This window comes from Varanus komodoensis, unplaced genomic scaffold, assembly GCF_004798865.1.
Source record: "Varanus komodoensis strain SLA01 unplaced genomic scaffold, ASM479886v1 scaffold23, whole genome shotgun sequence".
Taxonomy (NCBI): domain Eukaryota; kingdom Metazoa; phylum Chordata; class Lepidosauria; order Squamata; family Varanidae; genus Varanus; species Varanus komodoensis.
Genome location: NW_025335627.1, coordinates 6,274,316 through 6,299,143, shown reverse-complemented (window position 1 = coordinate 6,299,143; position 24,828 = coordinate 6,274,316). Strand labels below are relative to the sequence as shown.

Below are 24,828 nucleotides of genomic sequence, written 5' to 3'. Positions count from 1 at the left end.
GCGTGGAGAGAAAGCCACCTGGTGTGAAACAATTTTGCCATTAGCTAGAAACATCAAATATGAAAACACGACTGTATCAAGGGGTATGCCAAAGACTGAGCTTATAACGACACAGTTTTCTTGCACAAATAATGACAATACATCTAAGGTTGCTATAAGACAACACACTGTACCTTCAATACTTTCAAAGGTACAATGTGTACAATTTGTTATCTCATATCTTTATTTTATGGGATAACACTCTTCTAATTCACATTTTCCAAGCATTTTAGAAGCAAGCTAAACAGAGAATCTCAATGGGCACCATTTTTTAAAAAGGGAAATAAGTTGTCAAATAAGATGTACTGTAATTGCAAAAATTAATCCTCCTTGCTATAATCTTGGAAAAATATCATGAAATACTGGAGGATGTAGAATGATTCTAGAGCTACAGGTCATCAACAGATCATGTTAAACCAAAATTAGCAGATTAAACCAAGCAAGCAAAGACTCTTGTACAATCTGAAGATAAATTTTTCCACCTTTAAAACCATAATGTCACTTTTTAATGTGACATTAACAGTAAGAGTTTTTAACTGTAATCCCATATACATTTACTGAGAAATAAGGCCCATTTTATTGAATGAGACTTATTTTCAGGCAAATGTGCACCCTTAAGAAGAAAAAGGTGAGCTGTGTTCTTTAAGTACAATTGCAATCAAGAAAAATTATTCATATATAAACACTTTTTTTATACCAAGTGAACAGTTCACCAATAAAATCCAATGTGCTCTTTAAAGTGTTCAAACATGCAAAAATACCTAGGAAAACTAATAATGTTTGCCTGCAGAAGAGTAGCAGTTAAAATACCACAAATATTTAAAGGACACACTACCTCTCATGCATTTGCAATATTCATCCTACTACTCTATATCTCTAACAGGATATATATTCCATATGTAATAGCAAAGTTATACACAATTACAAACAATTTTACTTCAAGCTAGCATCATAATATTGAAACCTGTGACCACCACTATTCATTTAGCCATAATTACTTTGTAGCTCATTCAGGGAAGGCATCTTCTCCATCCTACATTTCAGGCCAAGCAATTAGTATCAAGAGCATCTAAATCAATGCCAAACTCAACTGCTTCTACACACCACACACTGGGATAGACAAATAAATGGCCCCAGTTGCTAGACACTGATTAAGAAAGCACAAATCCCTTCACATCAAAACTAGGATGGCCTTCGATCCTTCTTTCTCTGACAACTCTGCTTTAAAATAGAGATGTCATTGGACTGCAAGTCCTATCATTCTTCATCACAATTCGGGCTAAGACTGATGGGAGCTGCACTTCGGCAACATCTGGGGAACGAAGCGCTCCCCACTACTCCTGTCAACAAACAGAAAACGAGAGCAGAAATAATCGACGAAATGACACCGTGCCGGTTCGCTTCTAAGTGAACGCGCGCATCTTAGGACGGGACGCGCCGCCCCGCAAGAATGCCGGGCAAAGGTGCTCGGGCGCGCGGAAAGCCCAGCCTTGCCTTAAGCGGATCGAACCGTCCCGTGGATTGGCTAAAGAGGCAGCCTATGAGAAGCCGCCCCCCCTCGAATTCTCGCTTCTTAAAAAGCTGCATAAATATTTGAGAATTCTAAAGCAACTGGGGACCGGCCTGATTGAACAGCCAATTAACAGCCGTGAATGCAGCCGGCTGTACAGTGTCATGTTTTCGGGGGGGGGGATAGGAGGCGGGGGACAATAAAGGAGAATTAAAACCTTGGGTGAAAGCTAGTCTGCATTGATGGGGCGCTACAACTAAGAGCGTTAATTAAAATCTCCCATCCATCTATTTCCTCGTCTGCTGGGTTATGCACGCGCTTAAAATCTTTTACGAGATTAAATTCCCTTCTTCCCTTTAACCACCATCACCATCGATTCTCTGATGTTGGCAGGGAGAGGGGGCAAGAGCGCTGGCAGGTCGAAAATGTGGCGGAATCTCGGGTCCAGAGTAAAAAATACTGCCACGACAAATCGCCTACCGGTTCCTCTAGGTGAGTGATCCAGTAACCAGAGGCGTTCGTGTCTGTGAGTCGTATATTTTAAAACCACGAACACAAAGCACTGCCATGATGAGATAACCCACCCACCCCCGCACTCCCCCTTTCTCCCTCCGTTTGGTATTTTGACAACTGCATGATTTCCCAGACAATGAGAAACTTGACCGGCCAGTAGGCAATCATGCGAACGGTGATTAGCTGCCGGGGGGGAAATAGCCGTATACCTAACCCCGCGCCCCCGTCCCTCTGTTTAGATCTGCCTCAGGGCGAAGAAGCATACCCACTGCGAACGGCAAGGACGGGGTCTTCCAAACTGCCCCCAAGCAACCGAACAGCGATCGCCCGAGAGCGAAGCAAGAGGGCTCGGGAGAGAGCTTGCAAAGCTCCGATCCTAGCGGAGACGGAGGAGGACTGCCGTGAACCACAAAACACTCCTAGGACTTTTTTTTTCCGCCCTCTCCCGGCTCAAAACAACAGCGATCAGCAGCGCTCCCGAAATCCTCCCAACAGCCTTACACGCGACAGCTTCGCCTTGTGCGCGTTTGGTTCCCGCTCCGATTCTATTGTCGCTTGTCTCTTTTTACCTGGTCGGTGAGTTTGAGGACTGCCATTCTATCCCTCGGGCTTTGCTAACACACATGCAGCTCTGCTGCCTGGAGATGTCAAGCCGCTTTAAAAAAGAGGAGACGCCAGACCTGCTGCAGCTGGCAACCCTCCTGCTCTCCCGCTGCTGCTTGCTAGGTCAGGAGGAGAAAAGCTTGCTGGTATTTAGCCAAGCCTGCTTCGATACAGGAAGTACTGGATGCATAAACCCAGCTAGCACTGACATCACCCCCTCCCGCGCCCACATACACCGCGCGCACACACACACACACAGACGGAGGCCTCAGCGTGCACAAGGCCGCCCCCTACCGATCCGTGCCCGGAAACGCGCTTCCCCCTGGCTCCCCAGTCCCCCTTCGCTGCCGGAAATACGAGGCTGCCGCCGCCGGCTGCTGTGCTTCCCATCTGCCAGCTCCCTTTGTTCCTCTTCCTCCTACCCTGCGATTCGGTCCTGTGCAATTTTTCGTCTCTCATTTATATAATAACAACAGCAGCAACAATAAGAAATAATAGGCTGAATCCAAGGCTACAAGTTAAATGAGTTTAGGGTTCTAAGCTTAATGATTTTATGAGGCCCTCCTTCTTTAGAAGATTATATGTATTACTGCACTTCAAATGGCTTTATGGGGGGTTATAAGGCAATGGCTATTTCTTCACTTGCCTGGAAATGTGGCAAGCTGCCCCCTGCTGCGTTTAGAAGGCTCCCTGCTCATTCTGCTGAAGGGCCTTAGGTCTCTGAGGTAGGCCTACCCTGAGTCACCAATATTCACACCATATCCAGACACAGTGATGTCAAGGCTGACATTAGAATTAATGGGGCAAATCTAAACACGAGAAAGTTTAGGCCAACCAGCCATACATGTACATAAGGTCAAAATCCAGTAATTGGAATGGGATTAATACAGTTGAACAGGCTGTTCTTAAATGCAAAGTTCAATGGATCCATACACCAAGGTGCATATTTGCCTTGTCCACCAGTAATATGTTGAAGAGTTGGATTCACTCTTGTAATTAAAAGTGGGAAAGAGGAAAAGGAGCAGAGAGTCTAGCTGTTGTGGAGTCTAATCCTGATGAAGTGTAGACAGAAAAAGGGCCTACAACACTCAGCATGTCTCAGCCTGATCAGATCCATGTCATACGTTTTATAAGTGAAGAATAGGCCTCTGTGTCATTAAGAGTTAAGTTAGGGCAATGTGAAGGGAAAATTCTGAGTTAATTCTTTTTACTTTCATCACACAGGCATTGCACTGTGAGAAGGTATTCTCATAGCAATGTAGGTTATGTAAAACAGTAATGATGATAATAATAAGTAAGTGACAAAGAACCTGAACAACTTCCTTGCCAGAATTTGTTTTATTGGCCCACTCCTGTTCCTTTTATAGAAGCCAGGCACTCAGGCGAAACTTTTCCTAAGATGGGAAGCTTTCCCTAAATCTGGGAACTCTATATCTGGGAGAAACAACAAAATTATGCTGTAATAAACGTATTAAAAATAGCATTTAAATATTAACAGTCCTGCTGTTAATAATTTTTTTAACAAAAACAAAAAGCACCCACCATTTTTGTAAGCAAAGAGCAATAGATGACAGCAAGGCCTCAAAACTATCCATTATAAAGGTGGCCCTTTCTTGCATCACAATTATTTTGTACAGAGATCCTACTTTGAAAGCTGGCTCCTGGATTGCTAAACCAACCTCTTAGCTCAGTTAGATGCAATGGATCCATTGCAAAGAGTGAGACACAGCCAAGGCAATCTTCTCTGCCTGGTCACACCATGTCTTTTCTCTACATGACCCCTTTTGACATCTAGATTAAGCACTGGGGGAGGGAGAGGAAAGGAAGCTGGGGTACTGATAGGAACTGGCGTAAGCTGGCTGCCCCAGCCTTCTCCTCTCCCCAAGCCCAGCATGTGCTTTCTTGCAACCAGGAGAGGCAGCTGGCACGATTCTTTCCATACCACATGCAAGAGGGGCAGGGCAGAGGCTTAACCTTCAGAATTCCAGCTCTGAAATTGCAGGGTCTTGGAGGTGGAGCTGCAAATAATCCGATGGCCTCCAGAAAATATCAGGAGGCCACAGGATTGCACCCTAAGGGGACCATCGTTTGCATGCTTGGACAGAAAAATGGCCTACAGCTTCCAATATGCTCCATGGCAAATTGAGTGATAGGGCTTTCTTCCATTTAATCATGCATAACATGGTATCTTTTAAGCTTATAAAGTATGCATACTATTGTTATCAGCAGTTGAAAGCAAGAAGAAATGTTCTGTATGTTTACTTCTTCCCCATTATTTCCATTATACCTGCCTCTTAATTCTATGTTGGAGTATGGTCCATGGAAAGAAACATTGCGAAGCACTTGTAGGCCACATCCCAAGCTAGGTCAGCAGGACTGTACAGCAGCATTCATACAGGTCAGGGGTGCCAATCTAGTTTCAGACGCAGGAGCCAAATTTCCCCCACCTGGCAACATTCCTGCTGGATGATAGGGGGGGCATAGCCTCACCCTGCTCCTTGGGCCTTTCTCCATGCTGGAAGAGGCGCACAGAAAGGGACTTGGGTAGCGCTGCAAGAAGCAGTGTGATTTTGTGCAGAGCTCTGGGGTGCACAAAAGGGCTTGGCCTGCACTAAGAAAAATGCCCGCTCCCACCCAATTTTGCCTCCATCCTCATGGTAATCTCCAGTCCCAGACCTATCTAGTCCAGCATCCTGCTTCTCACAGTGCCCAGCCTGATGCCCTATAGGAAGCCAACAACCAGGACGTGAGAACAAAGGCGTCATCTGCTGTTGTTCCTCAGCAACAATCACCATTTAATTGTTGGGTGCACAACCTTGGGAGAATCCAGCTCCTCCTCCCTACAGCTTCATGTAGGCCGTGCTCCTGCTATGCTGCAAACAGCAACCAGCCTGGGGAAAAATGGTAATAAGCAGCTACGGAGGGTCAGAAGGAATAGATCTGACTTGTGTTCATGCTAACATTTCAACCTCCACAGAAGTTTGCCATTAACATACAGTGGCAAGCTTCCATTTATTTATTGTTAAGATGTATAACCACACCAATAGTCCTATATAGGTGTTTACAATTCTGGGTTTTTTTACTGATGCTGTGGTAGTTTTAATGGTGCATCAGGAGCTTTGAGAGCAGTATTAGAGGCCAGGCATGTGGGGTCCCCCATTGAGTTTATAGGACAGCAAAATGTACTAACAATGAAAATTCAGCCAACAGTGGAGATTTCCAAAAGGTACATCAGGCTTGGATATCAAGTCAGTGGAATCCTCATGTTTCAGTTTACATATCATAGCCCTTCTCTGTGCTGGAAACATTTGTTTACATTCTCAGAGCACCACATAAATATGGCATTTGTCTTATGCCATGAACGTCCTTCAGTGGTTTATGTGTGTTGCCTCTAGATGCTTGTGTAGGGAGATGCACATCTGAGATACATTTGCACAAGGGAGCTTTTAACTTTGGCAGAAGCACATTTTGGCCAATGGTGCACAGACTCATAAGTCTACAGCAAATGGAGGTGGTTAATTTATTGTTCATATATACACACTGAGAATCAGCTTACTGGTAGTACTCACTCCATGGCATTAATGAGCTCATATATAACAAGCAATCCTGGGCATGTCAAGCATATGATGCAGAAGATGAAATGAAGACCATAGATGTCCATGAACAGGACTCAAAGGTTGAGAAATTAGTTAGAAATCATGTCTAAGACCCTAGCCCAGACTGGTCTCTGGACAGATCCACTGAGTCCAAACATTTCCTTTCCTTACTCAGTAGCCAAAGCTCTTTGGGCAGTTTACACAGATGAAACCCTTAAAATACAGTATTATGCATAATAATAAAATAGTTTAGCTACAAGCACATAAATAGACCAGACACACATACACACCTCCTACCAATACCCCCGGACCTGATTAAAAACCTGTCCTATGCTGTCAACCTCCTGGCAATAGAGGAAGGGGTCAATCTGGTAAATGATAACACTGCTGGTATTGGGCAGGCCTTAATGGGGAGTTCATCCCATCATTGGGGGGGGGGGGCACCACACAGAAGGCCACCTCCCTTAAGGCCACCCTGTGAGCCATTCCTGTAGAGACCCTGAAGGAGGGACTTAGATGATGAGTACTATGAGTAATACTCTCCAAATTGGCCTACTGTCATTGCCTGCTGGTTTGCATAAAACAGTCAACTTTACTTCTTTCTGTAGCTAGCTTTGCCATTCAAAGCTAGCAGACAGGATGAGATACATTTTAGAATCCACTGAGACCAGAACATGTGTTGTAAAAACAATAAACATAGAATGCATTAATGCAACAAGTTGTGTTCTCATAATCTTTAGGAAGAGAAAAAAAGAAAGGCTGGGAACCCAGAAACAGCCTAGTGTGACCTGAGCACAGTCAGTAGTAGCTGTGGAATGATGACCAACTGCTGGGCAAAAACCAGAAAGGAACACTATACTATATTGTATTACAACCCTTGCAAGTAATTTCCCCACTTCCACAAGGAGATAGAATATTGATTTGCAAGTTCTACACCATTCAGTGGGACCTACTGCGTACTTACAAGTGTGGAGTCTGATCATATCCTTATTAACTCCGAGGTAAATGTCAGTGATTTCCATAGGGCATTGTTCCCCAAGCAAGTGGACCCAGGATTCTAGTAGTAATGTGAAAATGTTCTTCAAGAGTTAAAGGCGTTGTAACACCAACAGTCCCTCCCCTTGATAAGTGGAAATAATTAATCATTTCCATGAGACCAGTAAATATGTTCAGGACGGGGGGGGGGGGCGCGGGGGAATCTATGGAATAGTAATAATGGCAGTGCTTATTCCTTTTAAATTAATTGTTATGAAAAGCAGTCAAGGTGCTTTATGAACAATCACCATGCGCATTATGTTTGCAAGCATATCTACTTACACACAGCACTGGCCTTCAAGCAAATGGGAAGGGAACAAAATATTACAGGATTGGTCTGAATCTTTCCTTCCAAATCTCCATCTTTATTGCACCATAAAGGAATGGCCAAGATCTGAACTAGTAAACTGAACTTCAGGGTTTCCTGAGTTAGAAGCTGGTAGGATGTCTAGACAAAAATGTGTATTGCAACGCATTGTAAAATCTCATGTCCCCAAAATACTCATAGAAATGCCTACACTTACTGCAGGGTACACTTAGAAATTCAGTGAAATTAATGATTATCACCTCAAAATTTTATCAAGTTTGACAGTAGCAGCAGTACCAGTTGATATGACAGTTGCACTGGGTAAAATTATAAAAAATATATACAGTAATATAGGTTATGATCCTTTCCTGCTTACCTGGAGGTAATGCCTCCTTGTTAAAGTCAATGTAACTTCGTTCTGTGTATAAATGTACAGGATTGCACTGTTATGGTCTTGTTGTACCACATTCTAGTAATTCTGCTACTTAGGAGAATGTGGCAATTACTTATAACAAAGGATCAGCCTCATGTTTGAATCTACAGCACTTCTTTCCACTACACATAGTGGCTCACTTTCAGCAGTGATGATTTCCGTTTTTCCTCTCACATTTTGAGTTTCTATAACAGATCTGTGAGAAGGCCTTGTGCTCAAGATGAGCCCTAACCAGTACTGAGTAGAGGGCAACTAATGCGATGTGGAAGTGATATTTCTATTAATACAGCCCAGAATAGCATTGGCCTTTTTTGCAGCCACTTCACATTGTTGACTCAAATGCAGCTTGTGATCTACAACAATTCTAAGATTCTTCTCACATGTAGTATTGTTGAGCCATCCATCTCCCATCTTGTAACTATGCATTCGCTTTAACTTTCCTAGCTGCAGAGCTTGGCATTTGTTCCTCTTAAATGTTATGTTGTTTTCAGCCAAGCATTCCAACTTACTGAGTTCACTTTGAATTCTATCTTCTGAGGTCTTAGCTATCCCACCCAATTTTGTGTCATCTGAAAATTGTGTAAGTGTCCCCTGCACTTCCTCAACTAAATCGTTACTAAAAATGTTGAAGCGCACTGGGCTCAGGGTTGTACCTTGTGGTACCCTTGCTACCTCTCCCAAGTTTAAGGTCTTTGATTCCAATTCTATGGATCCACCTGATAGTTTTTCCATCACTTTAAACTGGTTTGCTAGTCAGGATATCATGAGGCCCTTTGTCAAAAAGTTTTTCTGAAGTACGGACATATTGTATCCACAGTCCACCAGGAAGGGTACTTATTTAAAGTTTTTTTATCCCTCAACTCAGCCAAAAAGTTTCTCAGAACAGCTTATATCAGCCCTTATCCTCTGTAAAACAAAGAATCTGCTGCAAGCTTACTATCTCAAAAGACGGAGCACACAAGAACCAAAAAATGGGGAGGGAAGAGGAAAAAATAAGGGTTTTTTCCCCCAGCAGGGCTGGTGGAATTGCTCTTCTTTTCCATTCCCTCTCTAAACTATACTAACAGCACAATTCTTGCCTGAGAAGTAAGTTCAGAGGTATTGCCACTACACTAATAGCAAAGCTAAGACTACCTAGGGAGCAAGCCCCTTTGAAGTCAATGGACCTTTTCTAAGTAAACTGGGCTCAGGAATTTGCTATTAGTTGCATGCAAAGGCAGATGGGAAAGGTTTTCTCTCTGATATCTTCAGGCTGCAGTGTTGTGCATTTAGATGGAAAAAATATCTCACAATTTGCAGCGTCTTTCCAGTCTGCCATGTTGGGAGTTGTAGGTCTTTTTCCTGTCACAACATGCATAGAATTGCTCCCTAAAGCTCCAGTCTTATGCACTCTTACCTGTCCCTTTGAATTTGTGGGACTTACTTTTGAGTAGACTTGCCCAGGATGGCTTTAATTCCTGTTTAATTCTCAATTAAATTGATATATCAACAAATTATGAGAGATGTATTGGTTAGCATGTGTAACCTGTACATAAATAATCTTAGAACGATATATTTATATGGTATCTGGGAGTCTTGATCAAGTTTTCCAACATAAGCATTACTAGGGATTTAGGCTCCACCACACTTTAGATATAAATAGAAACACCTTCTATTTCTTTCTTATTCACAGAAGGACAACCACCACCCTGCTCTGAACAAATGTGTTAGGTGGCTTTACAAGGTTCCCATCCTTACTTCAGAAAATGTATCTTGAAAGTGTTGGGGATACCTTAGAGATCAACCTTCCTCCTCCAATGGTTATGTTTATTTATTTCCATTTCTGGAACTCTTTGTCAGCAGTACCTCCCACCAATGATTTATGGACTAACTCTAATTTATAAAACGTACTTGTTTAGAGAATGCCAACAATGCTGAAGCCATTAAAAGCACGTTGTTCTAGTCATTGCTTACAGTTTCTGCTACTGAAGCAGAAATGCAGAAGTGGCTGCAAAATGAGGGCAAGCAGGAAAAGCATCAAGAGCTGATCAGCCACAGCTACCAAACATGGTGGGGGTGGGCAGAACCTGGATCAATATATGCTTTGGACCTTCTTCCAGAAGCTCTTGCCATCATAGGCATTGGTCAGAAATGCTGGCAGCAGAAGTCCAAAACATCTGGAGATCAACTTTCTGACTGAGTGCAGATGACAGCACAATGCAGAAGCAGCCAAGATATGTTAGCATACAGAGCCAAGGGGAAGCAGGAGACATGCCAAGGAGCAAAATCCCAGCAAGGAAGGCCATGAAACGGGAAGGGGTAGGAACAGGAGAGTGAGTTTGAGGCATGGGTGGATAACTTATGTCCCTCCAGCTGTGTAGGCCTACGACTCCCATCACTCTTCACCCTTGGTAGTGCTGGCTAGGTCTGATGGGAGCTGTAGGCCAAAATAGTTGGAGGGCCTCAAGTTGCCCACCCCTGCTCTAAGGACTGAATAGTACCCAGCAGAGCACAGCATACAGTTCTGAGTAATACTACAGAAAGCAAGACAACAGCCAGCAAAGCGGCCTCTTGCCCAAGCAAAGGAGCTTTTTGGCTGCTTGATATTTGTATGGAAAAGAGCCAAACAGCTGAGTGTGTGTGTGTTGTATAGAACAGCAGGATCAAGGCCCAAGACAGCCCTCCTGAATGGATTTGCAGGTAACTGTGCTAAGCCCTGAGGAATAAAAATAGTCCTGGGACCTTAGAGGATGTGTTTCCCCCATTAAATTGTTTGAAGTGTTCCACTGGACTTTGCTAATCCCAGATTTTTTTTCAATCTCCCCTGCCTTGTCTCCCTGTTATCTGTTAAATTTCTAAAAACCATTCGCAGGGGTGGGGAGAATATACTACTGCTTTTGCTAATCCAACAACATGGAAGGAGAAGAAATTGCCAGGATTCCTCCCACCCACCCACCCACCCACCCACCCAAAAGTTGGCTCAGCATTTTACCTAAAGAAGGAAATAAATAACATGAACCAGAGCTAGAAATGCAAATGTTTTACAGATGCCTAGTATGGATGTTTTGAAAGGAATGGAAATCAATGTGTTTCCTTCAGTGAGGCCATATCACAAACAAAAAGAGAAGACTCCAAACAAATTCTAAACTTGTTCAAAATTCATTTTCACTAGAAACAAAATGAAGACAGACCACACCAGGTCAGACCAGTGTTCAGTGTCATTGCAGCTTCCTGGATCCACCTAGCCTGATCAAGGGCATGGAGCAGTGAGTAATTCTACTCCCAAGCTTACTGGTGCATGGGCTTAGTGCTGTTCTGTTAATTCTCAGAGGTGGGTGCTAGATTTTTTTGTGATATTGTAAAGTGCCACTGGGTTATTAGTAGCTTTGGGCATATACATATTATGATCTGCAATTGCCCCAAGTGATCTGGAACCTGTAACAAAGGCAGAAGAGCATATGACTTCCTAGAACATTTCTTCATCTTGATAACATGGTAGGCATGTCATGAGCAGAGCCAGCTGTAGCCTGGGGTCAGACTTAAATGGCCCAGGAGAACCCTTCTAACTCGCTCTGTTTCTATGTTTCCGTAACTTACATTGCAAAGGTGCACAACCCATGCCCACCCTGAGCCCACTTGCCATTGCTGCCGCCACCACCAAATTCCCCCATCTGCTACCAGATTCTGGATCAGAATTGCCAGCATGCCTCCATAAGCCATCCACACTCAAGATCGCATCTTGCAGTTTGGACCTCAGGCTGAACAAGTTATGCTACCTTGCTGTACCAGGGTTGTGCACCCAGCTATATGTTTGCTCTTCGGAGCTGAAAAGCTCATATGCTTCTATTATATGATTCCCAAGCAAGCTTTTATTTGTTTATATTTTCTCTTATGCATTGTGGGAACAACAGAAACTATTACTTGTCTTTTTAAAATTACTATTTCTGGTTACCATTTATTCTGTTTTGTGTAAAGCCTGTCCTCTTTGTCCTATGTAGGAGGCAGCAAGATTGCAGGCAAGAGACGCTAAGCATCTCACTTGAAGAAGAGCATGTGCACAAATCTCTGCTGTTGGTGATGGTATTACAACGCTTGACAGTATTTCCAGATATGGAGCAGCGTTAGTACTTGGGTCTACCACGAGGTCTGGTCCCTTTCCATGTTGCATGGTCTGCTGTTGCTGCTAAATAGCTGTTTAGCATTACAGGGGTCGCTGTTTGTAGGCAAGTACAGGCCTACCACCCAAGGGATGTGCTAATGCTGGGCATAAAATTAAAAGCTGGACAAGAAGAGCAAATACAGAATGCTATGATAAAAAGATACATGCATTGGAAAGGCTCATTACAAAGGCCTGAGAGGCATGATAGAGCTAGTAGCTCCCATTCCTTTTAAGCCTTGGCCTGGATAGCTTTTGCCTCCTACGGTTGAAAGGCAAATCCTAGTCTGTTTGACATGACACTTTGGATCAGATGCAACCAATTTTGGAAGGAATGGCCTTGAAGGACTGTTTAGCGTACAGTGTGTATCCTAGTAATGATGTTGATCTGTGCCTGCAGATGTCTTCTTGTTTGGAAAACATGTTTGGGAGAAGGGGTAGGAGAAATGTACATAGTAACAGCATGCAGGAAGGGAGCTTATTATTGAAGTACTTGAACTGATGTTCACCTGGTAGGCTTTAACTCCTTTTGACTAAATGAGAAACACCAAACCTCAGTGACTTTAGAACTCAAGTAAATTGCAGATGTGGAAAGGTGTGCTTTTAAAGGGTAAAAGGTAAAGGTTTCCCCTTGACATTAAGTCCGGTCATGCCTGACTCTAGGAGGTGGTGCTCATCTCCGTTTCCTAGCCGAGGGAGCCAGCGTTTTTCTGCAGAGTCTCCGTGGTCATGTGGCCGGCATGACTAAACACCGAAGTGCACGGAACGCTGATACCTGCCCACCAAAGTGGTACCTTTTTATCTACTTGCATTTGCATGCTTTCCAACTGCAAGGTTGGCAGGAGCTGGGACGGAGCAACGGGAACTCACCCCATTGTGCAGATTCGAACCGGCAACCTTTCGATCTACCAGCCCAGCAGCACAGCGGTTTAAACCACTGCACCTCCTGCAGTCCCTCTTTGAAAGGGTAGTTTACCAGAAAAGATGCAGCTGCAAAGAGAAATGTATGACATCAGGATCCATCCTTACAACTTTATGAACAATTGAAATTGTTCAATTTGTCTAGCTAGGAGAGACATAGCCTTGAAAAGTTTCAGTGTGGAGTGCTTGTACAAATTAAACTCTTCCCTAGTACTCCCAACCATAGACAAGCACTGCACGTTATCTTAAGTCTCATGCTGCCCCTTTGAGCGCTGCATGATAAAATTATACTATGAATCCATGAGAGTTAGGACAAGAGCTGTTATGAAGTATGCTGTTTTTGTGGGTTAATTTCCCTCAGTGCTTCCAATCTAGTTCCAATTTTAAAGTAACCGCACACAAAAGCCACTTTGCAAGGGGTTTTGCACAACCTGTCACTTAATGGATCCTCTCCATCTGCTTAATGTCAAGAATGGTTGGCCACCAGCTCTACCCATTCTTTGAAACCATCACTGTAAAAACGTAGGTTCTTGTCCACCACAGAAGGAAGAAAACTGAAAGGAAATTTAATGAATGCAAGGTAAATAGTATTGCAGGTAAAACTTATTTCTTAAAATGGAACAATGCCATAAGAAAGAACATTTACTTTAGAAACTTCTCTCAGCATAACCAGTTATGTTTATCAATATTTTCAAAAGGAAAGAAGCCAACAAGCAGCAGATAGTTACTGCTGTAATTTAATACATGTCAACATGGATAGTAGCAGAAACAACACAATGTTGGAAGAGAAGGAAAACCCCCCAAGGGAGGGGAAGGAAATGGAAAGAACAGAAGCCTCTACCAGATGTGCAGTTTCTCTGATCCATCAAGCAGGCAGCATTGTTCTTCCTACAGTCAACTATTTGATTTATTAAAAATTCTTCTATCTCGTCCCCTACAGAACATCTGGGCAGGCAAGGTTACTTTCATTCAAAAGGCAGGCAAGGTTACTTTCATTTGTAGGCTATTCATTTGAAAGAAATTAAAAGCTTGAGAAACTAACCAACATAAGCCAGAGTACTTTAAGCAAGTTTAGTCCCAAAAGCCAGGTTTACTAACAGCTGAAAATCTGATGCATTGTACTAGTATATCAACAAAATAGTGAAAGAATCGTAACAGTGTGGTAGATCTCCAAGAGATCTGCAGTAGATGATGCAAGTTTCTTACTACCAATTATCTAACAATGTCAAAAAACAATGTTAAAAAACTCCCCACAACTAATTCCAGTTGTAGACATTCCTAGCATTGCACCTTAATGTAGTTGTTACACTGAGTCCAATGGGAACAAAGTAATTTCTTATTTGTCCCACTGATTTTAGTGGAAGTTCATGTAACTTACCCTATGTGTTTAATCAAAGACATTTCCCCTTGACTGAAGGGTTGTTTTAAATTCGATCTGTTTTTATTAAATTAATAACTCCTTTTTAAGAGCATGTCTACAAATTCAAGCCATTAGTCACCTGGATTTCATTTCCTGCACTTCACCCTCATTGGATCAGCATACCATTACAAAACAAAGAATCCATTCTTTCAGAGTACATTTCATACACTCCACCTCTTGCTACAGATTTTGAAGCCAGCAATAAATTTGGTATTTTAAGTAAAATAGTCTAACCAGCTGGATAGTTGCAAAATTCTACTTAGATACCAAAAAGCAAGTAACTTCCCCTTTTAAGTAACGGGCTTATATTTGGCTTTATCATAGTCCTTCATGTAGAAGCGAACTGTAAGGTTTTGAAGCTTTAGAGAAAATCAGAATTTTAAAATATCTCACTACTAGCTGTTTGAGGGCTGTTTTTCCTGGCCTCTAAAAGAAAAGAATGGAGCAACACACAATGAGAAAATACACACACACATTATTAGGAAAAGAGATTTGGTGAGGGTGGTATAAAAGAAAAAAAAAAAAAACCACCAGTAACTCACAGCAATTCAGCTAATTCTAAGTTATACAAGCTACACATCGAGTACAGTTTTCCAGAAAAAAGACACCACAAATAAAAATGCGAACATTTTTTTTCTTTATTCAAAAGCTAGGGTATGACAAAGAGGGTTAAAATGTAGTATGCCACCTTTTTACATAGACTGCTTGACGATCTATTAAGAGACTGGTTAACATGTCTCCCTGTCCAAAAATGCTCAAACACACACATAACCATTAATATTTTATACACAAATGTTTATTTCTCAAATAAACAGCCCCTTTAAACACAAGGAATGGAATCTAAATGCTTATCAAGATGAATTCAAAATGAAATCTTCCCAGTAATCTGTGTAATCACTGTGTTCTTGGTCACTACTGGCTTTAACATCAAAATCAACAAGGACATGTTATTTAAAAATCATGCTACTGGATTTCTAAGCTCTGCCTCTGACCCGTTCTATGGTGATCTGCAGCATTTTAAGAATTGTACATCACCAGATCTGAGCCAAGTGTGGAATACTTGTGTACTGAACACAAAACAAATGAGAAATAAGATTACAGAACATAATCAAGTTCATAACGAATGTAGGTGTTCTTTTCATCATTGTAGATTCGTGGATAATGTGCTATTAGAGCATCCTGTGAGCCAATGTAGATGGAGTTATAGATCTTCCAATAAACATCTCTGACTTTTCTGGCAGGGTGAAACAAACCCTAGGAAAATAAGAGGAGAATGTGGTTTAAGCCATAGGAAGTCACAAACTTAGCTTCATTGCAAAGAAGTTTACAACTACATTATGTACATACCGGGGATTCTGTCTACTTGCCCTCTTCACTTCCCACCCCAAGGAACACTACAAGCAACTTCTGAGCTTTAAAAGCAGGTTGCAAAGTGGAGCACGAAAGAGGGAGGAAGGGGGACTGACCAAAGTCACATTGCAGATGTATATATTCTCAGATGCACTCATAAGATTGCTGAATTGCAGTTATTTCATTTTCAGCTTGGATATAACACAAATAAAATATTGCACAGAAATTAACTGAAAACAGTCACAACCCTGAGCCCTCTCCTTCAACGAGTCATATCATAAATAAATAAAGGTATCGGTGTCTCTCATGCTGAACTTTTTCTTGTAGTTATTCTATCACTAAGAATTCATAGTGAGTTTTCCCCCCCCAATATTTATTTTTATTTTAATTAGGAGACTTCTATGCCGCCCCATTCGCCGAAGCCTTGGGGCGGCTCACAACCATAAATAAACTTCAAAATAGAATAATACAAATTAACAATATAAATTAAGTTGCCCTTAATATCTGAGAACTCTCATGCCTTCTTAGTATACATGTAATATTATTATTATTTATTATTAAAAAAAATTTAATACTTAACTAATCTATTTTTCTTGCCTAATCTAATTGTTACTGTGGCATGTTTTATGATTTTTATTCATGGAAGTTATCCAGAAAATATTCTATTGACAAAAACTACAATAAAGGAAGCATATATTCTCCAAGTGCACTCTCAAGCCATTCATTGGGTACAAACCATTCCTATACCAGGATGTTAGAAATAACATCCAAACAGACTCCCATGAATAAAATTACAACATGGGTAGCAGCTAAATCACCTTCCATCCCTCCTACCAGTCAGTGATCCTTACCTGCTAATACACAAGACCATGCAAACATGGTTAATCAAGGTTTACCTGTAAGCAATACTGCAACATTCGGCAAGGTCCGATCGCAACTCTCAAGCCCTCTAGCGCTCCCATAACTGCTTGGATGACGTGAGGTGATGTCTCAAATACATTGGGCCACACATAGTTTAACAAGTGATTCAGAGAATCTTCGCAGCCAAAGCCATACACCCCAAGAGACATATGCTGTACTACAGCGCTAGCTGTTTGTCTGTGAACAAGGTCCCTGGAAAGAAAATCGCATAGGCATGTTTAGTAGTTGGCTCCCCATTCATGTTTTTGGTCACACATTTTGTTTTTGCCAAGCTTCACAGAAGCTGCACTTGTACAGCATAGGTTGAAAGTTAATGTATTTTAGTAAGATGTAAATCGTTCACCATCAAAATGTTGTGCATCCTCTAGCTTTCTGCCTACAACCCTCACAAATGGATTCAAATTAAGTATATTCTGAGAGAACTGTAGTTTTGTTTTTGCAGTGGTTGTAATGTACGGTTAAATCATTTCCAACTTATGGAGCTGCAATGTATGAAAGCTCTTCAAAATGCCCTATCTTGTTCAGCTCTTGTAAATTCAAGGTGGTGTCTTATTTCATGGAGTCAATCGATACCATATTTGGCCTTCCTTTTCTTGCCTTCAACTTTCCCTAGGATGATTTGGTTTCTCATGGTGTGCCCAAAGTGACAGCCTCAGTTCTCATTTTTGCTTCTAAAGAAAGCTCTGGCTTGATTTGATTTAGGATCCACTTGTTTTGATTTTGTTGGCCCAGGTTTCAACCTGCAGGGCAGGAAGAATGCGGAGGCAAAGATCACCTCAAGACTTCTCTTGGTTTGCATAGGATGTTTATAATCCTCAGAGTTAAGAGGTTTACAAGCATCGCTGTTGGACTGGGCCCTTAGCCTATGTGTATGTAGAGGAACAGAAGGGTTCACACATACATCCCCCATACAAGGAGAAGCATTTGGGAACTAGAAGAATCATGTCCTGCCTCTTCTTCCCTCAAAACGATTTATTTCCACAGCTTATTTTTAATTAAGCTAATTATACTTAACTCTGCTTGTAGAAATATGTTTATTTCTTATATACAAAGTTGGATCACATCTTGATATTTTTATTTAGTGACCTCTACCTCTGCGGAGAATTTACCAGCATCTATTGGAAGAGGACTAATTCAAAGAAACTATTCATTGCAGTTCATTGCAGAAGGGAAAAAACCCACCTGTCCATTAAAGCATCTTCAAGCAATGGAGTAACAGCATAAATGTAATCTTTTCCCATTTCTCCAATATATTCAAAGAGGAAGGAAAGAGATTTTAATACACCGTTCTGGACATTCAGTTCTGGAACTCTGTATTCATTCATGAGTGCAGGCAAAACTGTGAAAGGGGAGCAGGTTTCAGCTACAATAGCTATTGCTACTGTAGTACACACTCGGTTTTGTCTTTCTTGCACTTTCAAATTATTTAGCAGTGTTGCCAAAACATCATGGGGTCTGGAATAGGACAAAGCGGGGGGAGAAAGAAATCACAATTTCCAAATGATAACATGCAGCCAGAATATTAATTTACGATAGCTAGAAAAAGCTCTCAAACATTCCACTAAATGCAACTCTTGTTCTGTTTTTGCAGTTTCCTGTTCTGATTCTGCCTTTAGACCAGACACAACTCCTTTTGACTCAGGATCATGCTCACTGGAAAACCCTGTATAAATGCATAATCACTTAATTCCAAGACTGAAACACCAAAAATGAAGTCTGAGCTAAGGAGGATGTTTATACATACTATTAATGTCTTATCAGTAAAAATTTCATCCACTAGTGGAGCTAGTGGATTTAACAGCTCCATGTTTGTTGAGAACAGCACTGTTCGCGTTCTATTCTCCATTTAAAAAATCAGGCACAAAAGTATTGGAAATACTTACCCGATAGCTTTAGCAATATAACCAAATGTGTTTACAGTTGCTCTTCGAATAGCTTTTTTATGGGCTTTTAACAATTCTAAAAGTTCAAAGCAGATTCTCATCCACTCCCTTGCAGAAACATATTCTGCTCCCCTGGATGAAAAAGGAAACATTTTTTCTTTAGCAAAGTTGGAACATTTTAATGCAAACACCCAGGTTTATTAATATATAGGCTTACTGATGACAACGAGTGCAAAAGAAATGGTAGTAGGCATGTAACATATGCAAAGGTACTTAATAAGTTAACAAGTTGCAGATTTCATTAGTTGTGTAATGGCATAAATATATTTAATTTTTTAAAAAATGTTTACCTCCCTTACCTATTTATAAGATACACTCTACCAATTTACAGTGTTAAGTGAAAGAGTATAAATCAGGTTACCTGTCTGCAATACGTCCAACGAGGTCAATACAATTCTCCTGCACTTTTTCATGCCTGTTCTTCAAGATAGGTGTGAGCCTTGGCAGCAGGTCTTTAATTGGAGGTGTCATTTTGTGCATGCCTATTTTTTGCAGAAAAGGATACTCTGAGTACCAAATCCTATGTAATCCTAACTAGTTTTAAATGAATAACTGTAAGCACATACTTACCTATGACATTCACAATGGCTTTAAGCGCTCCTAAAATACTGCCCAGTACTTCAGGATATTCTTCACCCAAGTACTCATACAAGACTACACCCAAGTGTCCCATCAATTTTTCCTAGGACCAAAAAAGAATCTTATAATCAGATGTCTCTAGACTAAAAATGTTGATAGGAAGATATGAGAAAAATGAATACCTCTTGACAGGTCTTCATGACAACTGCAGTACGAGATATCAGATCAGCAGCTTGCTGTCTTACTTTGGCCGATTTGTTGTTCAAACGCCACAGAACTGTACCACAGATCTGGGGCAAGTATGGTTTAACTCGCTTGCCAAGAGCGTTGACCACTGTACCAAAGCCATTCAACATCACAGAATCCTAGCAAAAAATGGTAAAATAGCATTTTAGTGTTTTTTCATTACCAACATCACATTCTGTCATGGCCCAGTCTTAGTCTGTCTTAATCTCTAAGGACCACTGATGTTCAAGCAGAAAAGTAACTATTAGCATTGCACTCCTACATCAAGTTAACAGAGTTATAAAGAGTGAGAAAATTCTACAAAACTGGCTCTAGCCCTAGAATGGAGAAAGATAGAATGGAATGGAAATTCCATGGAAATTCCTTGTTGACAGCTATTTAGCAGTCGTATGGAATAACTGATAGATGATTGTTTCATGGGAAGTTCAGTATAAGCACTTTCTGAGATAAGAACAAAGTGAGCCTGAAGAGAGGAAGGACTAATTGAGCAACAGTTGGATACTTTCTCTCCACTCAAAAATATAAAACAAAGATTATCTGTTGAGGTTGCAAGACTCCATCTAGGCACAACTCCTATGGCCATTCATTCATTCATTCATTCATTCTCACTCCTGTTCCCTCCCTCCCTCCCTCCTTGACATATGCATCAGCAAGATCTGAAATATGGAGTTTTCATTCCTCAGTGGCTGGGTTCAGACAACATGACAAACCATGGTAGTTTTTGCCACTGTTAGTTTGTCACATGGTCTAAACCCAGTCATCATATTTTATCACGGTAAATTTTGTCTTTAGAAACCATGATTTGTTCTATGGTTTATCTGTACTACCATGGCTTGTAGCGTTGTCTGAACTCAGGATCATGGTTTCCACACTCCTTATACAGAACTACCAGTTTCCTGGAAATAGCAGCAACCACAGGAGCTACTCCAACTATCCAGTGCTAGATGCAGACCAATGAGAAAGCAGCAGGCAACACAGGCAGGGAACAATGCACCTCAGGACAGAATTTCAGCTATAGCAGTTGATGGGGTACATGAGCACTGAGCAGGGAGGATAGAAACCACAATAACATAGAAACCAATTGATTCTGACAGGTAGATCATGCAAAAAACCATGGTAACCACACAGGGTTACTTGCTGTATTGTTTGTATCTAGACATTTACTTATTATTCTAACCCAAGGACAAAATAGGTATTAAGAGTGTATTCGTATACCTCTGTGGTCTGTTCTTGGAAGGCATACAGGATGCCATCAATAAGTTGTTCTTCCAGCTTGTGATCAATATCAGCTGCACCCAGATTCCCCATGATCTTTTCAATGGTCTCCATAACCATTTTCCTGTACTGTTCAGCTTCATCTTTCAGATCATCCACTATCCTGGAAATAATTTCTGCTGCTCCAACTTTGTTGGCAAGCTCCACGGTTGTGTCGACCAACTGCAATGTACACACAGAAAAAATGTTTGAATAAGCAAGCAAGGACTAGTTCAGAAACTTAGTTTGAAAGTAGCAAGGTAAAGACAATTCCCAATTCCCATTCTGCTCTAAAAGAGAAGCAAATGTATATTTCAGGAATAAAAGGAAGTCTGGGGGAGCATTAAAAACATGTTTTACAAAGTAAACACCCTATCTAAAAAAATTCTGTATTGCTATCAGTATAATGGAAACCATAAAGCTCATTTGGAAACTCAGCTGACAGAAGGCTGTTTTTTCCTATTTACTTATGACTGTGCATGGATGATGTACAACCTAATCCTATGCATGTATCCTTGCAAGTAATTATTACATGTTCAATGGAATTTACTCTAAGCAGTGTGCATGTGATTGCATCTGTAAAACTATTTCTGGTTGTAAAATCTGAAACAGAAAACAAGATTTTAAGAACAAATTTGCTTTGATTATAAAATTAAACAATTCTAAATAATTTGATCTAAAAAGAACTGTCTTTTGGACTGTTTCAGAAACTCAAAACTATATCATTCTTATTCTTCAACTATCCCTCATATGAACATTTTCCTTATAGTCACAGATACTGTCCTATGAATGAAGACAAATAATTGAAACAAAGCAGATCTGAGCAAACACTGAATAACCTTTCAATCTCCTGGCATTCTGAAATTGTATTAAACTTCAGAAAAAGCTAGACCAGGAGCCGACTGTGGCTCAGATCATGAGCTTCTTGTTGCAAAATTTAGGCTTAAGTTGAAGAAAGTAGGGAAATGCATTAGATCACTCAGGCATGACCTAAATTATATCCCGATGAATATACAGTAGAGGTGACAAATAGATTTAAGGAATTAGATCTGATAGACAGAGTGCCTGAAGAACTATGGACGGAGGTTCACAACATTGTACAAGAGGTAGCAACTAAAACCATCCCAAGAAAAAGAAATGCAAGAAAGCAAAATGCCTCCCTGAGGAAGCTTTACAAATAGCTGAGGAAAGAAGGGAAGCGAAAGGCAAGGGAGAAAGAGATACACCCAAATGAATGCAGAATTCCAGAGAATAGCTAGAAGAGATAAGAATACCTTCTTAAATGAACAGTGCAAAGAAATAAAAGAAAACAATAGAACAGGGAGGAACAGAGATCTCTTCAAGAAAATTGGAGATATGAAGGGAACGTTTCATGCAAAAATGGGCATGATAAAGGACCAAAATGGCAGGGACCTAACAGAGGCAGAAGAGATTAAGAAGAGATGGCAAGATTACACAGAGGAACTATACAAGAAAGAGCTTAAGGTCCCTGATAACCACAATGACCTCGAGCCAGACATCCTGGAATGTGAAGTCAAATGGGCCTTAGGAAGTCTGAGCAACAACAAAGCTAGTGGAGCCGACAGTATTCCAGCTGTGCTATTCAAAATATTAAAAGACAATGCAGTAAAAGTGTTACACTCAATATGCCAGCAAATTTGGAAAACTCAACAGTGGCCACAGGATTGGAAAGGGTCAGTTTACATTCCAATCCCAAAGAAGGGCAATGCCAAAGAATGTTCAAACTACCGCACCATTGCACTCATTTCACATGCTAGCAAAGTTATGCTCAAAATCCTACGAGTTAGGCTCCAGCAGTATGTGGACCGAGAACTACCAGAAGTACAGGCAGGATTTCGAAGAGGGAGAGGAACTAGAGATCAAATTGCCAACATACGCTGGATCATGGAGAAAGCTAGAGAGTTCCAGAAAAACTTCTACTTCATTGACTATGCTAAAGCCTTTGATTGTGTGGATCACAACAAATTGTGGCAAGTTCTTAAAGAGATGGGAGTACCAGACCATCTTATTTGTCTATTGAGAAACCTATATGCGGGTCAAGAAGCAACTGTGAGAACTGGACACGGAACCACTGATTGGTTCAAAATTGAGAAAGGAGTTCGGCAAGGCTGTATACTGTCGCCCTGCCTTTCTCATGATGTGCTCTGCATAGAAGTTAAATAGGCAGGGCTGGATGAATCACCAGTTGGAATTAAGATTGCTGGGAGAAATATCAACAACCTCAGATATGCAGATGATACCACTCTACTGGCAGAGAGAAGAGGAACTAAAGAGCCTCTTGATGCGGGTGAAGGAGGAGAGCACAAAAGTTGGCTTGAAACTCAACATTAAGAATACTAAGATCATGGCATCCGGTCCTCTCACTTCCTGGCAAATAGATGGGAAAGAAATGGAGGTAGTGACAGATTTTATTTTCCTGGGCTCCAAGATCACCGCAGATGGGGACTGCAGCCAAGAAATTAAAAGATGCTTGCTCCTGGGGAGGAAAGCTATGGCAAATCTAGACAGCATACTAAAAAGCAGGGACATCACCCTGCCAACAAAAAAAGCTTATAGTCAAGGCTATGGTTTTCCCAGTTGCAATGTATGGCTGTGAAAGCTGGACCATAAGAAAGGCTGAGCGCCGAAGGATTGAGGCCTTTGAATTGTGGTGCTGGAGGAGACTCCTGCAATTCAACTGGACTGCAAGGCGATCAAACCGGTCAGTCCTGTAGGAGATCAACCCTGACTGCTCTTTAGAAGGCCAGATCATGAAGCTCAAATACTTTGGCCACCTAATGAAAAGGAAGGACTCCATGGAGAAGAGCCTAATGCTGGGAACAATAGATGGCAAAAGAAGGAGGGAACGGCAGAGGATGAGGTGGCTGGATGGGGTCGCTGGGGGAGTGGGTGTGGGCTTGGGTGGACTCTGGGGGATGGTGGAAGACAGGAAGGCCTGGAAGAATGTTGTCCATGGGGTCGCGATGGATCGGACATGACTTCACAACTAACAACAACATTAAACTTGCACTATTCTAAATTTTAAATATATTCATAAGTTTTCCAGTAATTCATCCAGATTTATCATTACGGGGTTCTTCAGATACCAGTCGCTGTATTCAGAAATATATTACTTTAATTTATCCATAAACTATTCTAACCCATATTTAACTAAAGGTCAGTAGCAGTACCTGTCTGTAATTTCTTCTGTCCAGTGCCATTCTGTGTTGCCAGAAGTGCTTGAAAAATGGGGGCAAAATTTCAGTTTTAATGTAGTTTGCTTCAACACCATCTGTGCCACAACACTGCTTTACTACCTAGAAAAAGAGAAATAGGCAGAATGAATCACATAATTCTCCAAAAGAAAAATGTGTATGTTTGTACTACGGGACAAAACAATATAAAAACATTACATTCATGTTAATACAAGCTGAGAACATGACCCAGGAGACTTCCATTTCAAAGTTTAGGTCAATCATGAAATCATTTGGCTAAGCTTAAGGAAACACAGTGCTTTAATACATTAAGGGGAAAATTCTGAACCACCTTTAGCATTAGTTTTAGATGGGTATTACTGGTCTTTTCTGTGTCTAAACGTGCATGGGATTGCACTCTTAAATTGTCAGGATAAAATGTAATATAAATGCTTGATAGTTTTTGCTTAAGAAGCTGAGCTGAAGCTTTTATAAATTCTTCCTCCCATCACCCACTAAAAAGTAAATATCCCTCCCTTCAGCTTTTCCAAACCTGTATGTATCTTTCTTTAAAGCTGTAAAGCCTCAATCAACAATTTGCAATGACAGAATTTACAGCACATATGTATTTTTGCATACCTTCAAAACAATCTTTTTCATTTCTTCATCAGGAGACTGGAACTCTCTAATAAGGATTAGCATTACTTCCCTGGTATAGTAGTTGGCATACTCTGCATCCATAAGTGGAATAAGGTACCCAATAGCTTTCAAGAAGGCAGCCAGACCCTAATGATACATAAATGTGTGATTACAACAAAGGATATCCAGG

General features: G+C 41.1%; 2 protein-coding genes across 4 annotated transcripts in view; both read right to left on the bottom strand.

Annotated features, from left to right (window-relative positions):
• Positions 1 to 2,801, bottom strand: part of ANKRD44 (ankyrin repeat domain 44) — a 162,135-nt gene extending 159,334 nt beyond the window's left edge. Inside the window, exon 1 of the mRNA XM_044432145.1 lies at positions 2,632 to 2,801. Within this exon, the coding sequence (XP_044288080.1) occupies positions 2,632 to 2,658 (27 nt within the window). The 5' untranslated portion in view covers positions 2,659 to 2,801. The remainder of the gene's footprint in view (positions 1 to 2,631) is intronic.
• A 12,331-nt stretch (positions 2,802 to 15,132) lies between these two features.
• Positions 15,133 to 24,828, bottom strand: part of SF3B1 (splicing factor 3b subunit 1) — a 30,680-nt gene continuing 20,984 nt past the window's right edge. For all 3 annotated transcript variants that reach the window (XM_044431829.1, XM_044431831.1, XM_044431830.1), the window contains 10 exons: positions 24,639 to 24,785; positions 23,997 to 24,122; positions 20,767 to 20,988; positions 19,488 to 19,670; positions 19,297 to 19,408; positions 19,088 to 19,208; positions 18,667 to 18,798; positions 17,966 to 18,238; positions 16,759 to 16,975; positions 15,133 to 15,766 (listed from right to left, as the gene is read on the bottom strand). In XM_044431829.1, the coding sequence (XP_044287764.1) occupies positions 15,608 to 15,766; positions 16,759 to 16,975; positions 17,966 to 18,238; positions 18,667 to 18,798; positions 19,088 to 19,208; positions 19,297 to 19,408; positions 19,488 to 19,670; positions 20,767 to 20,988; positions 23,997 to 24,122; positions 24,639 to 24,785 (1,692 nt within the window). In that variant the 3' untranslated portion in view covers positions 15,133 to 15,607. The remainder of the gene's footprint in view (positions 15,767 to 16,758; positions 16,976 to 17,965; positions 18,239 to 18,666; positions 18,799 to 19,087; positions 19,209 to 19,296; positions 19,409 to 19,487; positions 19,671 to 20,766; positions 20,989 to 23,996; positions 24,123 to 24,638; positions 24,786 to 24,828) is intronic.